General features: G+C 51.1%; 1 protein-coding gene across 1 annotated transcript in view; it reads left to right on the top strand.

Annotated features, from left to right (window-relative positions):
* Positions 1-520: 520 nt before the first annotated feature.
* LOC119966826 (adhesion G protein-coupled receptor F5-like) overlaps positions 521-15,986 on the top strand; it is a 29,364-nt gene continuing 13,898 nt past the window's right edge. The window contains exon 1 of the mRNA XM_038798798.1: positions 521-1,705. Within this exon, the coding sequence (XP_038654726.1) occupies positions 737-1,705 (969 nt within the window). The 5' untranslated portion in view covers positions 521-736. The remainder of the gene's footprint in view (positions 1,706-15,986) is intronic.

The raw sequence follows: 15,986 nt of genomic DNA, 5'->3' as shown, positions 1-15,986 counted from the left end.
AATGGACCAACTCTTCTTTCATAGAAGAACATAGAACAGTACAGCAGAGAATAGGCTCTTCGGCCCTCGATGTTGTGCCGAGCATTGTCCAAAACCAAGATCAAGCTATCCCACTCCCTATCATTCTAGTGTGCTCCATGTGCCTATCCAATAACCGCTTGAAAGTTCCAAAAATAGAACATATCATTGCATATTATTTTTGTATGTTCTAATGTTCAAGCCTGTATCTTTGGCAATTTTCTGATGCTAAAAATATTTGATTTTCTGTAAATTTGAAATGGAATATTTAGTTAATAAAGTTCTCTTTTGTGTTTTTCAGAATTTCTTGAAAGCTGTAAGCAAAACTATTTCTTTGAAGTCAATAGATGTATGGAAAGTTCTCAAAAACCCACAAAATGAAACTATTCCCAGCACATGTTCTCAATTATTACAGTCAGTAGAAAATTTTAATATTCGCTTCAATCTGCAGAATGACACTTTAAACATCAAAGAAGACAATCTTGAGTTTACAGCTGTGAGAATTGGTCATCAGAACAATCAAACCCCTTTTAATGTAACCTTTGGTAATTTTTCCATCAAGGAATATGCAAATTTAAGTGCGAGTGTATCCATTTCCACTGAAGAATTTGAGGATACAACAAATGACACAGTTGCCATAATTGCATATCCAACATGGATTGATATTTTACCCAACACCGCAACCTTCAGTGGAAAATTTTTGATTAATGGTCTTGTTATGACAATAACATCAAACATTATAAAATCTGTTAACATCAACTTGACCTTCTCACCAAGAAATCGAATGCTTGATCTGAACACTGCCATGTGTGCATTTTGGGATTTTAGTGGCAATGGTGCATGGAATAACACTGGCTGTACCTCTGAAATTAATGGTGACAATATCACATGTAACTGTGATCACTTGACATCCTTTTCTATTTTAATGTCCCCTTATGTAATAGCCGACCCAGCTTTGTCGTATATAACTATAAGTGGAATTGCCATATCAATTGGATGTTTATTAATCACGATTATTATAGAGGGCATCGTATGGAAGCATGTGACCAAAAATAAGACCTCTTACATGCGTCATATTGGAATTCTGAACATTGCGGTAAACCTGCTGGTAGCTGACATATGGTTCATTGTGGCTTCAGCTGTAGATCCAGGAACAAAGGCTTGCACAGCTGCGACTTTTTTAATTCAATTTTTCTATCTTGCCTTATTTTTTTGGATGTTAACCCTGGGCCTTCTACTTGTGTATCATTTGCTTTTCCCATTCCATGACCTCAGTAAGTCAGTTATGATGGGAATATCATTTAGTATTGGTTACCTATGTCCATTAATAATCACTGCCATCACAATCGGAGTTACCTATCCAAGAAACATTTACACCAGAGAAGATGCCTGTTGGCTCGGCTGGGAGAAAGAGTACCCTCTACTTGCATTTGTTATACCTGCACTGGCTATAATCGCAATCAACCTCATTGTTCTGATTGTAGTCATATTTAAGCTGCTACGACCAACAATCGGGGACAGATCCAGAAGCAATAACCAGGAGAAAGAAACATTCAGACAAGTTGTGAGAAGCATTGCGGTGCTAACCCCAATCCTCGGTCTCACTTGGGCATTTGGAGTACCAACTTTTCAAAAGGATTCTTCTAAGGTTTTCCATTATATATTCACAATTCTCAACGCTTTTCAGGTATGTATGATCTATGTTATATTATTCTTGATACCTAATTGTTTAGTGTGACCAGGTGAGAAGGGATGAACTGGCTCCCCTCGATTCAACCTGCTCAGTTGGTCACAACATAGGCTTAAATTTATTTTTCACAAATAAGAATGTATTTAAGTATTTCAGCAGTAAACAATAAGGAGCCAATTAAAAAGAGTTTTCTTGAGCTAAAGAACAAGCAAGTTTATTGACCACTAAACCAAGGGGAAAAATAATAAAAACATAACGGGCTGGATTCTGCGGCTAAGTGCTGACGCCGGCGTGGGAACTGTGATTCCGGGACTAGTGAGGGACTGGCAGCCGCGGCGGGAAAACCCTAGCTCCCATGCAAAATATGGCCGGAGAATGGCTGGGTCCACGGCCGCGAATGCACACGGCACCAACCTGCATGGCACCAGCTGTGTATGGACCCGATCTGCCAGATAATGCCCCCCTGGATCCCCCTTCGCCACCCACTGGACAAACACCACCAGTCCCCCTAGCCCTGGATGAAGCCACCCCGCGGCCAGAAGCACGGCTCCCCCCGACTGTTGTGGCCTTGGGAAGTTCATGAAAACTGAGAACACAAGTGAACCGCGCCATTGTGAACTCAGCCCATTGTGGGCGGAGCATTGGTGAGTGCCTTCAGGTGACGTCCTGACGCTGTCCCAAAGGCTTGGGCCATACTCCTCGATGATGCCATTTTGGAGAGGGCGGAGCATCCGAAAACAGGTGTCGTCCCAGATTCGGTTGTAAAAAGGGATTCACCACCCGATCACTGATTACAAAATCGGCATCGGCAAGCAGAAAATTCCACCCATGGGTGGAATTCTCCCAAACAGTTAGGAAGGGTGTGATTCTCCCCCAGAATTTTTGAGTTAATTTGTGGCGGATATTTCCCCATCGCTGTGCATGATACTTGGTCACCTTTTTGGCCCCTGGGGAGTTTATCACCAGTTTAACCCACACTTAGAATTTGTTGTAGCAGTGGGGAGCTGAACTCAGAGATCAGGCCGCCATTTTGAAAGGGTGCCCCAATCTCTAAGTGAGCTTGTGGGTCCCCCCCACACCACATCCATGGGTAATGTAACCTCCCACAGGCATGGACACTACCTCATACTTCCCAAGAGAGGACACCATGCTATGGGGTCCATGGTGATCTCCCCTCTTCAGGCCTCACAAAGCCCCCTTACAGTACCCCTACCATGCACTCCCCCACCCTTAAAACCCTTCCTCCACCCTTGTTTCACGGGGATGCCCCCCCCTTGCCCCGACCCTTGGCAGTGATACCCAGACACCTGGGCACCATTGCATTGCCACCCTAGCACCCAGGCAGTTCTCCTTCTGTCTGGGCAGTGCCATCTGGGCACCTTGGCAGTGCCAGGATGGCAGTGCCAAAGTGCCCATGTTGCAGGGGGAGGACCAGGGGTACATCCCGCACTTACTCTAACCACCCAGGGGGTTCTGGTGGCCTGGGAGACCCCACGGGTGCTGGTCCATCTGTTACACTGATTGGTGCCCAACTGCAACCTCCCTGGGGAGGCCAGTGAATCAATGGAGGCTGGGGGATCCCGGGAAGGTAGTTCACAAGTTGGTTTCTGACCTACTTCCGTGGGGTTCATTCGATCCTGCCCATTTCGGGCGGGGTTCCTACTCCGTCGTCTTGCTCAACTCCGGTAAATCTCGGGAGGCGAGAAGCCTGTTGGGAGGCTCGCTGCAGGCCTCTCCCAGGATTCTCCGCCCCCGTTGTGCTCTCGCTTGAGCACGATGGGCTGGGGGATCTCAGCCAAAATCTCATTTTGGGCGAGAAAACTGGTGAAAATCGCACTGGCTGTTCTGGCATGATTCCCATCGCAATCTTCCTGCATCTTTTTTCTGGAGGGCTGACCTGATTTGCACCAGCTCTGAGAAGGGCAGTGCTAAAACACATGAACAAGCCTGGCTTCACAGAGGTCAGGGCATCTTTTCAAAGGGCGAACTGATATCAAAGTAATACCCCACCATCCTCGCCAGCGTCAACTCCCACCCCCAAACAAGGATTGCAAGGATTGCTTGCATTGGCATCGGGACCTTCACAATGGATCTCCCTTCAGACGCCCCTTCTCGTTGATATCAGGCACCCCTCTGCAATCACTGAGCACCAGTGACCACCATCCTCCATGTGAGTGACACCCTGCTATGGGGTCATCAAATGCGCCTGCTCTTTCATGCCTCCACCTTCATGCACACCCTTCATGCACATGCACTCCCTTTCGGACCTTGTCCCCTTCAGGCTCCATGCCTTTCAGGCCCCGCCCCTTGACAGTGCCAACCTGGCAACCAGGGTGCCAGGATACTGGGGGCAGTGCCAGGGCATGTCTTTGACTCCCAGGGCTCTGATGTTCTCAAAGAGTCCACTCTGTGTGGTCACTGGTCTTTGGTGCTGGATGAAGGAGTATTCCCATTGGCTTCACACTAAGCTGCTGGTGGAGAGAATAATGGGACCCGGGAGAATCTGGCTTCAAACAGTCCCAACATCTATAAATGATGATTTAAATATGCTAATCTGGTTCACGTTCAGTGAGGGCGTGAAATTACGTCAATTGCAACGGGGAGGCACCTGTGCACTGGTCGGCGCCTGGTGCAAACCCCATTTAGGGGCTCTCATGCTGTTGTCCTGAATTAGCTGGTTTGCACCAGGCAATGCCCCTATAATTTTTTTAATGTTGCAGCCAATTTTCATTAACTGATTTCGTGAGTGCAATCAGATGTAGACAATTTTGCAATTATTATGAGATGTCGGTTCTCTGGTTGATTTTTAGTCACATGGGGCAGGATTCACCATTTGGGAGATAAAGGGAGCAAGAGCAAGAGTGTAATGCGACTGTTAGATCGCAGATGAGGCCAAAAGCGAGAACCCCACCAGACATCGATCGGTTTGCGATCTAACTGGCCCGCCGTGGCGTGGCGAAGAACCAATAAGCAGCACTTAAGGCCAATCACCATACAATTAATCGGAGTGACCCCCCCCCCCCACCTAACAACCTCCCGTGATCTAACCGCCTCTCCAACAAGTGGTCACGTGGGCACCGATTAGGACACCCTTTTTAAAAATGTGAAAATGGCGGAATGGTTGCCGATGACGTGAGTAGCCATCATCGCTCCCAGACAATGAGCCTGGGGTCACTAGGGTTTTTGCCCTGGTGCATGGGTGGTTGGCTGGAGGATGGAGAACTGGCACAGGGGGTCAGCCAAGGGTCGGGGTGAGCCACCAGTGGTGGGGGAAGGTTGCCCATGGGTGGCTGCCTTAGTGCCTGCAGGTCCGCCATGCCACACCCTGAATTGTGTGTACCCGTTATTGAGGCAACCCCAGCCCCTGCCTGCCTACCCCAATGTTCACCCGTAACTTCCACTGATGGTGGAGGCCTCTGTATGCACGGCTGAAGGCTATTGCTAATAAGGAATTGTCAATAGTAGTTAAGTGAGCACATCACTTTTTTCAGGATTTTTCAGGATGGCAGCCAGTGACTAGTGGTGTGTCTCAGGGGTCTGTGCTGGGACCACAACTTTTTACAATATACATTAATGATCTGGAAGAAGGTACTGAAGGCACTGTTACTAAGTTTTCAGAATATTACAAAAGTCTGTAGAGGGACAGGTAGTATTGAGGAAGCAAGGGGGCTGCAGAAGGACTTGAACAAGCTAGGAGAGTGGGCAGTGAAGTGGCAAATGAAATACAATGTGGAAAAGTGTGAGGCTATGCACTTTGGATGTAGGAATTTAGGCATAGACTATTTTCTAAATGGGGAAATGCTTCGAAAAGCAGAAGCACAAAGCCACTTGGGAGTCCTTGTTCACGATTCTCAAGGTTCAGCAGCGTTAAGAAGGTAAATGCAATGTTAGCATTCTTGTCAAGAGGGCTAGAATTCAAGACCAGGGATGTACTTCTGAGGCTGTATAAGGCTCTGGTCAGACCCCATTTGGAGTGTGGTGAGTAGTTTTGGGCCCCATATCGAAGGAAGGATATGCTGGCCTTGGAAAGGGTCCAGAGGAGGTTCACAAGAATGATCCCTGGAATGAAGAACTTGTCGTATGAGGAACGTTTGAGGACTCTGGGTCTGTACTCGTTGGAGTTTAGAAGGATGAGAGGGGATCTTATTGAAACTTACAGGATACTGCGAGGCCTGGACAGAGTGGACGTGGAGAGGATGTTTCCACTTGTAGGAAAAACTAGAACCAGGCGACACCATCTCAGACTAAAGGGATGATCCTTTATAACAGAGATGAGGAGAAATTTCTTCAGCCAGAGGGTGGTGAATCTGTGGAACTCTTTGCCACAGAAGGCTGTGGAGGCCAATTTGTTGAGTGTCTTTAAGACAGAGATAGATAGGTTCTTGATTAATAAGGGGATCAGGGGTTATGGGGAGAAGGCAGGAGAATGGGGATGAGAAAATATCAACCATGATTGAATGGCAGAGCAGACTCAATGGGCCGAGTGGCCTAATTCTGCTCCTATGTCTTATGGTCTTATGGCCTTATCACAGCTCTCAAGTGATTCCTGTGGGTAGACCTGGCATGTGGCAGTTATTGCCGAGCATCCCAATCAGACCGTGATGCCTGGACACTGTGCCCGAGGACTGCAGGAAGCAACATCTGGCCCCAGCACCGGGGACATTTCTGCGGGTGCATCTCGGTACAGGCAATGTTACGTGTGGGTATCTAGGGTACTGGGTGTGGGGTCCGGTGACCAAGAGCACCCACTGTGGCCAGAGGTGCATGGGCAGGTCACATCCGATGGCAGGGGATGTGGGGCAGGTCATGTCGATGACAGGATTCTCCGTCATTGCCGAGATGCAAGTCCAGTTTGTAATAGATGGCACGCATGTTGCCTTGCACTCATTGGGCCATCAGGGAGTGCCCTACATTCACAGGAAGTGATTCCACTCCCTGAACATCCAGCTCATATGCAACCAACTCATGAAGTTCATGCACGTGTGTGCACACTTCCCAGGAGTGTGCACAACACCTATATCCCAGGGAAGTCAGACACCCCGGGCCTCTTTGAGGCCCACCACAGGATAGCCAGTTGGCTTAAGGGGGGGGAATAAGGGAATAATACCCTCTAAGAACTAGACGAATGATGCAAGTACGGAGGCCGGTAATGGATGAGGAGGCCCGATACAATGAGGCCCCACCTGGACTGTCATTGAGCGGTGCATCCGACTCCTTAAAATGCGATTCAATGCCTCGATTACTCTCCAGTACATTTCCCAGAGGGTTTCCCATTTGTGATGGTTCAATGTGCCCTCCACAACCTGGCACAACAGCGAGGCAACATTCTTAGGGTGGATATGTGGCCACCTCCTCGAGGAGTGGGTTGAGGAGGGGCCGGACCAGGAGGGGCTGGAGGAAGAGGCTGGGGATGGCCCACAGGAACAGCCGGAGAATGCAATGGCAGGCGGTAACGGCAAGGGTCTGCCAAGCCCGGAGGGCCAGGAAGGGCCTCATCCTCACCGCTTCACATAGGACATGTCCTTGACCGTTATTCCCCTCTCTCCAGCCCCCTTCCCACACACCCCCATCCCTCTGCATCCCCCCCATCACCATTGTCCCCTCTCTCCTCCCTATCATTTCCCATCCTCCCAGGATCTGCGTAACATCATTCCAGGGTAATGCGACTGTCGGCGCCATCTGCTTCATTGTCAAGGGAAGGGGGGTGATGATAACCTGCAGAGAGCTGAGCCCTGGTGCTCCTCAATCTATGCCGTAATCCAACCTCAGCCTGTCTGCGTTCGCTCACACCTATCATCTGCACGTGGTGTTTTTGTAAATTCATTTACAGGATGTGGGCATTCTGGTTAGGCCAACATTTATTGCCTATCCCTAGTTGCCCTTCAGAAGGTGGCGGTGAGTTGCCCTCTTGAACCGCTGCAGTCCTTGAGGTGTAGGTACACCCACTGTGCTATTAGGGAGGGAGTTCCAGGATGTTGCCGCAGCAACAGTGAAGGAGTGATGATATATTTCTGATGTGACCATCAATTCACTAGAGACGCGATTGGAAGTAAACTGTGGTTTTAATAGTCTTACAACTGAGCCTGCCTGCGACCAGAAGAACTGAGAGCAGGCTCACGGCTGCAGCACTTTATACTTCCGGTAGTGGGAGGGTCCAAGGGCGGAGCCATGGGCGGAGCCAAGGGTGGAGCCCTGTACAAGCTCCTCATCTCCCCCTATGGGCAGAGCCACGCAACGGCTCACATACAGAGCCCGCAAGGACATAATACAATGCAATGCAATACAGTGTGAATTACAATACAGTATGAATTCACCACATTCACCCCATGTAAAAAAATCAAGTCCGGCGGGGGTGACGGGTTTGCACGTTGAGCCGGTCCGGTGGCCGAGTCGTCCTTTGGGATCGGCGGAGAACCGGGGTTGCAGTCTCTTCGGGTGGCTGGGTGTTGACGATCGGTGTGGGTATGAGGGTGGACTCCGGGGGTGTTTCGGTCCGAGCTTCATTCCTGACCGGTGCGACGGGTGAAGGGGGGGGGGCGCAGGAAACCTATAGGCGCGGGGGCGCCGAGCGTGGGCAGGGAACCTATAGGCGCGGTGACGCAGGGCATGGGGGGTTGGGTGGGGTGTAGTGTGAGGTGTACCTCGGCGGTGGTGGTGGTGGATCCTGCAGGCGCCAGGTCCCGGAGGGAAACGGTGTCCTGACGGCCGTCGGGGTATTCAATAAAGGCGTAGTGGTGGTTCGAGTGGAGCAGTAGCACTCTCTCCACTAGCGGGTCTGTTTTGTGTGTCCGGACGTCCTTCCGGAGGAGAACCGGGCCCGGTGTCCTCAACCAGGATGGGAGTAAAGCCCCCGTGGTAGTGCCCCTAGAGAAAACAAATAATCGTTTGTGAGGGGTCTGGTTGGTGGCGGTGCACAGGAGGGACCTAATAGCATGGAGCGCGTCGGGGAGGACTTCCTGCCAATGGGAGGTCGGGAGATTCCTGGACCGGAGGGTCAGTAGGACGGTCTTCCAGACCGTCGCGTTCTCCCTCTCCACCTGCCCGTTCCCCATGGGGTTGTAGCTGGTAGTCCTGCTCGAGGCGATGCCCTTGTCGAGCAGGTACTGACGCAGCTCGTCGCTCATGAAGGACGAACCCCTGTCGCTGTGTACGTAGCTGAGGAAACCGAACAGGGTGAAGATACTGTGCAGGGCTCTGATGACTGTGTGGGAGGTCATATCGGGGCACGGGATGGCAAAGGGGAAGCGGGAGAATTCGTCGATGACGTTAAGAAAGTACACATTTCGATTGGTCGTGGGGAGTGGCCCTTTGAAATCGATGCTCAGGCGTTCAAAGGGCCTGGATGCCTTTACCAGGTGGTCCTTGTCTGGTCTGTAGAAGTGCGGTTTGCACTCCGCGCAGATCAGGAAATCCCTGGTGATGGCTTTTACCTCCTCGGTGGAGAAAGGCAGATTTCGTGCTTTGACGTAGTGGGCGAGCCGGGTGACCCCCGGGTGGCAGAGGTCGTTGTGGATAGCCTTCAGGCGGACGTCATGCGCGCTGGTGCATGTGCTGCGGGACAGGGCATCTGGGGGCTCGTTGAGCTTCCCCGGTCGATATATGATATCGTAATTATAGGTGGAGAGTTCGATCCTCCACTGCAAGATTTATTCATTTTTAATTTTGACCCTTTGCGAGTTGTCGAACATAAAGGCAACTGATCTTTGGTCGGTAATGAGGGTAAACCTCCTACCTGCGAGGTAGTGCCTCCAGTGCCGTATGGCTTCCACAATGGCTTGAGCTTCCTTTTCGACTGAGGAGTGTCGAAGTTCCGAAGCGGAGAGGGTTCGGGAGAAGTAGGCGACTGGTCTTCCTGCCTGATTCAGAGTGGCGGCGAGAGCGACTTCTGAGGCGTCGCTCTCCAGCTGAAAGGGGATGGATTCATCCACCGCCCGCATAGCGGCTTTGGCGATGTCCTCCTTGATGCAGTTGAAGGCCTGGCGGGCCTCAGCTGACAGTGGGAAGAGTGTGGTCTTAAATAGTGGGTGGGCTTTGTCCGCATACTGGGGCACCCACTGGGCGTAATAAGAGAAGAATCCCAGGCACCTCTTGAGGGGCCTGGGACAATGAGGGAGAGGGAGTTGTAAGAGGGGGCACATACGGTCCGGGTCGGGGCCCAGGACTCCGTTTTCCACGACATAGCCGAGGATGGCTAGCCTGGTCATGCAGAAAACGCATTTCTCCGTATTGTAGGTGAGATTGAGTTTCTGGGCGGTTTGGAGAAATCGGTGGAGGTTGGCGTCGTGGTCCTGCTGATCATGGCCGCAGATGGTGACATTGTCCAAGTACAGAAACGTGGCCCACAGCCCGTACTGGTCCACCATTGGGTCCATTGTTCATTGGAACACCGAGACCCCATTCGTGATGCCAAAGGGGACCCGGAGGAAATGGAAGAGGCGGCCATCTGCCTCGAATGCCGTGTAGTGGCGGTCCTCCGGGCGGATTGGGAGCTGGTGATAAGCAGACTTCAGATCCACCGTGGAGAATATGCGGCACTGGCCGATCTGGTTGACCATGTCTGTAATTATGGGGAGGGGGTCCGCATCGAGGTGCGTGAACCGGTTAATGGTTTGGCGATAATCAACCACCATCCGGAACTTTTCCTCGGTCTTGACGACCACCACCTGAGCTCTCCAGGGGCTGTTACTGGCCTCTATGACTCCCTCACGTAGGAGCCGCTGGACTTCGGCTCTAATAGATACCCTGTCCTGCAGGCTATACCGCCTGCTGCGAGTGGATACGGGTTTGCAGTTAGCAGTGAGATTAGCGAAGAGTGGCAGTGGGTCTATTTTTAGAGTCGCTAGACTGCAGATAGTGAGTGGAGGTAGGGGTCCGCCGAAGCTGAGTGTGAGGCTCTTGAGATTACATTGGAAATCGAGCCCGAGTAAGAGTGGGGCGCAGAGGTCGGCGAGTACGTACAGCTGGAAATTAGAGTAGCTGGCGCCCTGAATCTTTAGGGTCGCGACGGTGCGCCCTTGTATGTTGACCGAGTGCGAGCCCGAGGCGAGGGAGATAGTTTGCCGTGCAGGGAAGATAGGGAGCGAACAGCGTCTTACCAGGTCAGGATGTACGAAGCTCTCGGTGCTCCCGGAGTCGAAGAGGCACGGTGTCCTGTACCCGTTGATTTTAACGGACATCATCGAGCTCTGGAGGTGCTTCGGACGCGACTGGTCCAACGTGACTGCTTTGAGTGCGGGTAGTCGGCGGCTCGATCAGCAGTGCTGGAGTGGCCCCGTGATGACTGTCCACTGAGGTCGTAGTCGTCGAAGTGAGGTTCGATTGACGGCCAAGATGACGGCCCCCGTTGATCGCACGTGGCGGGTGATGAAGAAGGTGGCGTCCAAGATGGCCGCCCCTGTGGCCCGCACGTGGCGGGCGGCGAGTAAGATGGCGTCCAAGATGGCGGCCCCCATGACTCGCACATGGCCGGCCACGTGGGGGAGGATTGCCAAGATGGCGGCTCCCATGAGACGCACGTGTCGGGCGGAGGCGGAGTCGACAGACACGCTGCAGCATTACGGGGTCTGCGGGCCTGTGAGTTTGGGAGGCGGGTGCTCTGGACTGCGGGGGAGTTAGAAAGTTTCAATTTTGCCAGGCAGACTCGGGCATAGTGTCCTTTGCGACCGCAGGTCGCTTTGCGGGCCGGGCAGTGCTTGCCGCGGGTGTTGGGACTGGCCACAAAAATGGCACGCTGGCGCTCCGTAGTGAGTGGGTGGCCGCGCGGCACAGGCCTGGGGCAGTTGCTGGTCGGGGGCCCACGATGGGGGTCGCTTGGTCCGCGGGGAATGAGTTCAGACTGCGGAATGCGACCTCCATAGTCATAGTTAACTTTGCCGTGTCCTCCAAGTTCTGGGCCCCTTTCTCAAGTAATCGCTGGCGCACATAGTTAGACCTGAGCCCTGCAACATATACATCACGGACAGGGAGTTCTATATGCTGGGAGACCATAACAGCCTGAAAATTGCAGTCCCGAGCAAGGGCTTTTAGCCGCGCAGGAAGTCTTCCAGCGACTCTGTGGGGCGCTGGCGGCGGGTAGTGAAAAGTGCCGCGCGTAGACCTCGTCTACCGGCCGCACGTACAATTGGTCGAGCATAGCCAGGGCCTCAGTATATGAGGTGGTACAGTTTGAGTTGCGTAGAGGTACGATGGCTCACCCATGCGTGTGTTTCTGCTCCTCTGTAGTCTCGGAGGTGCTCGATTCAGCCAGGTAGGCCTTGAAACATCGAAGCCAGTGTAGGAAGATGTCCTTCGCCTCTGCAGCCTGCGGGTCGAGTTCTAGTCGATCAGGTTTGAGGGCTGATTCCATAGTAGTTTTCTTCAAGTTTTCTAAGACTATTAAATTGATGTGACCATCAATTCACTAGAGACACGATTGGAAGTAAACTGTGGTGTTAATAGTCTTACAACTGAGCCTGCCTGCGACCAGAAGAACTGAGAGCAGGCTCACGGCTGCAGCACTTTATACTTCCGGTAGTGGGAGGGGCCAAGGGCGGAGCCATGGGCGGAGCCATGGTCGGAGCCAAGGGTGGAGCCCTGTACAAGCTCCTCATCTCCCCCTATGGGCAGAGCCGCGCAACGGCTCACAGACAGAGCCCACAAGGACATAATACAATGCAATACAGTGTGAATTACAATACAGTATGAATTCACCACAATTTCCAAGTCAGGAGTGACTTGGAGGGGAACCTCCATATGGGTGATGGGGTTCCCAGATAACTGCTGCTCTTGTCCTTCTAGATGGTAGTGGTCATGGGTTTGGAAAGTCCTGTCTAAGGAACCTTGGTGAGTTATTGCAGGACATCTTGTAGAGGGGAACACGGTAGCCACTGTTTGTCGGTGGTGGAGGATTTGAATGTTTGCGGAAGTGTGAGCAATCAAGCGGGCTGCTTTGTCCTGTATGGTGTTGAGCTTTTATGTTTATAAATTTAGAGTACCAAATTCTTTTTTTCCAATTAAGGGGCAATTTAGTGTGGTCAATTCATCTACCTGCACATCCTTTTGGGTTGTGGATGAGACCCGCGCAAACACGGGGAGAATGTGCAAACTCCACACAGACAGTGACCCGGGGCCGGAATCAAACTCGGGTCATCAGGGCCGTGAAGCAGCAATGCTAACCATTGTGCCACCGTTCTTCCTCCTGTGTCAAGCTTCTTAACTGGTGTTGCAGCTGCACTCATCCAAGCAAGTGGAAAGTGTTCCATTACACTCTTGACTTGTACCTTGTAGATGGTGGACCGGCTTTTGAGTGGGGGGGGGGGGGGGGGGGGGGTCAGGAGGTGAGTTACTGCTAGCCACAGTATTAATATGGCTAGTCCAGTTCAGTTTCTGATCAATGGTAACCCTCAGGATGTTGATTGCGGGGGATTCAGTGATGGTAATGCCATCTTCTGACCTTATGATGGAAGGCAGGTCTTTGATGAAGCACCTGAAGATGTTTGGGTCTAGGACACTATCCTGAGGAACACCTGCAGTGTTGTCCTGAAGCTGAGATGATTGACCTCCAACCACCATAACCATCTTCCTTTGTGCCAGGCATGACTCCAACCAGCGGAGAGTTTCCCCCCTGATTCACGTTGACTCCAGTTTAGCTAGGGCTCCTTGATGCCATACTCGGTCAAATGCTGACTTGATGTCAAGGACAGTCACTCTCACCTCAGCTCTGTGTGCCGGGGGATGGGGGGTGGCCACAGGATTCTAGGACCTCCATATCCGGGGAGATGGGGGCGTAGGATTGGTGTTCGGCCTACATTGCGCAAAAAAGTGCCTGAGGCGTCAAACTGGTCGAGGTGCAGATATTTTAAAGGGTTTCACAGAGTGTCCACCACTACCCCACTCTCCCGATGGTGCCGCCCCCTTCCCCACCCCTCTATTCTCCCCCCATCCACCCCTCCCCCAACACCCTTCCCTTAACCACTACCTACTGCCTTCCCCCCAACCCCCACTCCTGTGCTCTCTCAGTCTTCACTCACTATGTAAAACTTTTATACCACGTAAAGCACATTGGAATTTCTGACTTAACTGGATGGAGTGGGTATCAGCAATGTAACCGGCTCTCAAGAGATGCGTCAGTAATTATAAGCTGATAAATATCAGATGTTATTAGTTTTTGGAATTTTGGGGCTCAGAAACCTGGCAGCTAAAGGGAGATAAGAAGGATGCAATAGGTTAATGCTTTTCCAGCACTACTTGTGGGCTAGATGAAACAGGACTGTTTCCCCTGGACTCCTCTGTCCTGCAATCTCTGGACTCCCTTTCCTCACCATCTCCAGACTTCCTCCTCCTCACTATCTTCAGAGCCCCTCATTCTCATTTTCTCCAGACTCCTTACTCCTCTCTATCCCCAGACCCGCCCCCTCTATCTGCGGACTCCACCCAACCTTGGAAGCATTTTTGTGACATTTGCACACACTTTGTGTGAGCTCTTCACTGGTGAGCTCCAGACCCTCCTCTTTGTGATTTCTAGAACCCCCTACCCACACTCTCCAGACCACTCCTTCAGAATGCTCCTCTTACCATCTCCAGAGCCCATCCGTGTGATCTCTCTATGGCAGTGTGATCTTTACAGACCCTTCCCCTGATTTTCACACCAACCTTCCCGCCCCATGATCTGCACACTTCCCCTGTCCTCCCCAGCTGCAGGTGTATAGCAGGTTTCCCCACAGAGTTACCAGCTGCCCCAGCCTTCCAACATGACCAGCTGTGTGCAAGAAATTGAATATCAAATTCTTCATCATTGCCATATTTCCCAGCCACTGACCGTCTCCTCTGCCCACGCATCTCAATGTAAATGAGGGCCGGAGAGTGCAAAAGCAAGCAAATTATGCTAGGGAAGGTTTAGGGAGATAGTTCGAGACTTTAGGGCCTAGACCCAGTGTTTTTCAAACTTTTTTTCCCGAGACCCACTTTTGCCAACTGGCCCACCTTCGGGATCCACGCCAGCCGACTTTTGGGACTGATGCCATCTGACCTACACGATTCACGCCAGCCGACCTTCGTGACCCATGCCAACCGACCTTTGCGGCACATACCACATTCGATTACCTTTAATGCGAAAAGGGAGCCCGTTTGGTCCTCATGATCTCACTTGAATCAGCTTCAAAGGAGGAGAGGGCAATGCACATATCAGGTGCTGACGTCAGGCAGTTCCTTTGTGCCATCTTCACCTTTTTTAAAACAGAAAATCCAACCTCGCACATGTAGGACATACTGAAGTGCAATTGCAACAAAATGTGTGTTTTACTCAGTGCCGGATACTCCTGGGAGTTGCTACTCCAGAATGCTGACAACATCATGAACTTTTAATGTGGTATCACAGGTCCACAACATCAGTGAAGTCTTTTCATTTGGAGTCAGCTCTAAGTTAATAACTGACTCTGGGGTCTCAACCTAAAAATTAACTTTTGACCCACCACTTCTCTGTCAAAATCTGAAACTTCTCCTCTCATTTACCAGTACTTACCTGCATATAACACACATAGGCTTTGCATCCTTATTTGCATTGAAACACTTGACAAAACCATACCTCAAGAAATCAGATTAATATTGTTTTATTCCAGAGCTAAGTTTCTTTCTTTTTAGGCTGTTAACCAGAGGCCCTGGAGGTCTCTTCAGACCTCTGTTCAGCTGTTACCATAATGCACTGCTCTCCTGAACAGCTCTCTCCAGCAGATTCTGTTGTGAGATCCTGTTCAATAAGTACACTGCCTATTTGAGTCTCATTTTCAGAAAATGATCCATTTTCACAATGCTCTTGCCATCAACTGGAAAATGGAAGCAACTCTGCTCCGTGAGCTGGGGTCCAAAGCTCATAAATGGAAGGTGCTTTACGTCAGGTGTATATGTAGGGCATGTCACCTGCTCTCTGCTGCTGCTTCTGACCGGAAGATTCCACACAGTCTCATTTAATTTCATTTAAAAGACGAATGCAGCTGCCATTCTCAGTGTAAAAACAGATAGTGTCCATCAGGTGATTCTCCTGTGATCGGGACAAGCGCAAGAATGGCACAACCAATTGCTCCAAGATCTTCCTGACACCCACCTGTTAGCCACCTGTGGGTTGTGACCTGCACTTTGAAAAACCATGGCCTTAACAGCTGAAGGCAAGGCTGCCAGTGGTGGAGTGATTATAATTAAGAATACAAAAGAGGGGACTTCCGGTGATGGGAATTGCTGAGCGGACGTGTGAAAGTTGGCTCACCTGCTGAAAACTTGAAATTAGGCACACTCTGCCCCAAAAGAC

The sequence above is a fragment of the Scyliorhinus canicula genome, chromosome 6, assembly GCF_902713615.1.
Source record: "Scyliorhinus canicula chromosome 6, sScyCan1.1, whole genome shotgun sequence".
In the NCBI taxonomy this organism is placed as follows: domain Eukaryota; kingdom Metazoa; phylum Chordata; class Chondrichthyes; order Carcharhiniformes; family Scyliorhinidae; genus Scyliorhinus; species Scyliorhinus canicula.
Note: the sequence above shows the minus strand (reverse complement) of the source record. Positions and strands in the feature narration are given on the sequence as shown.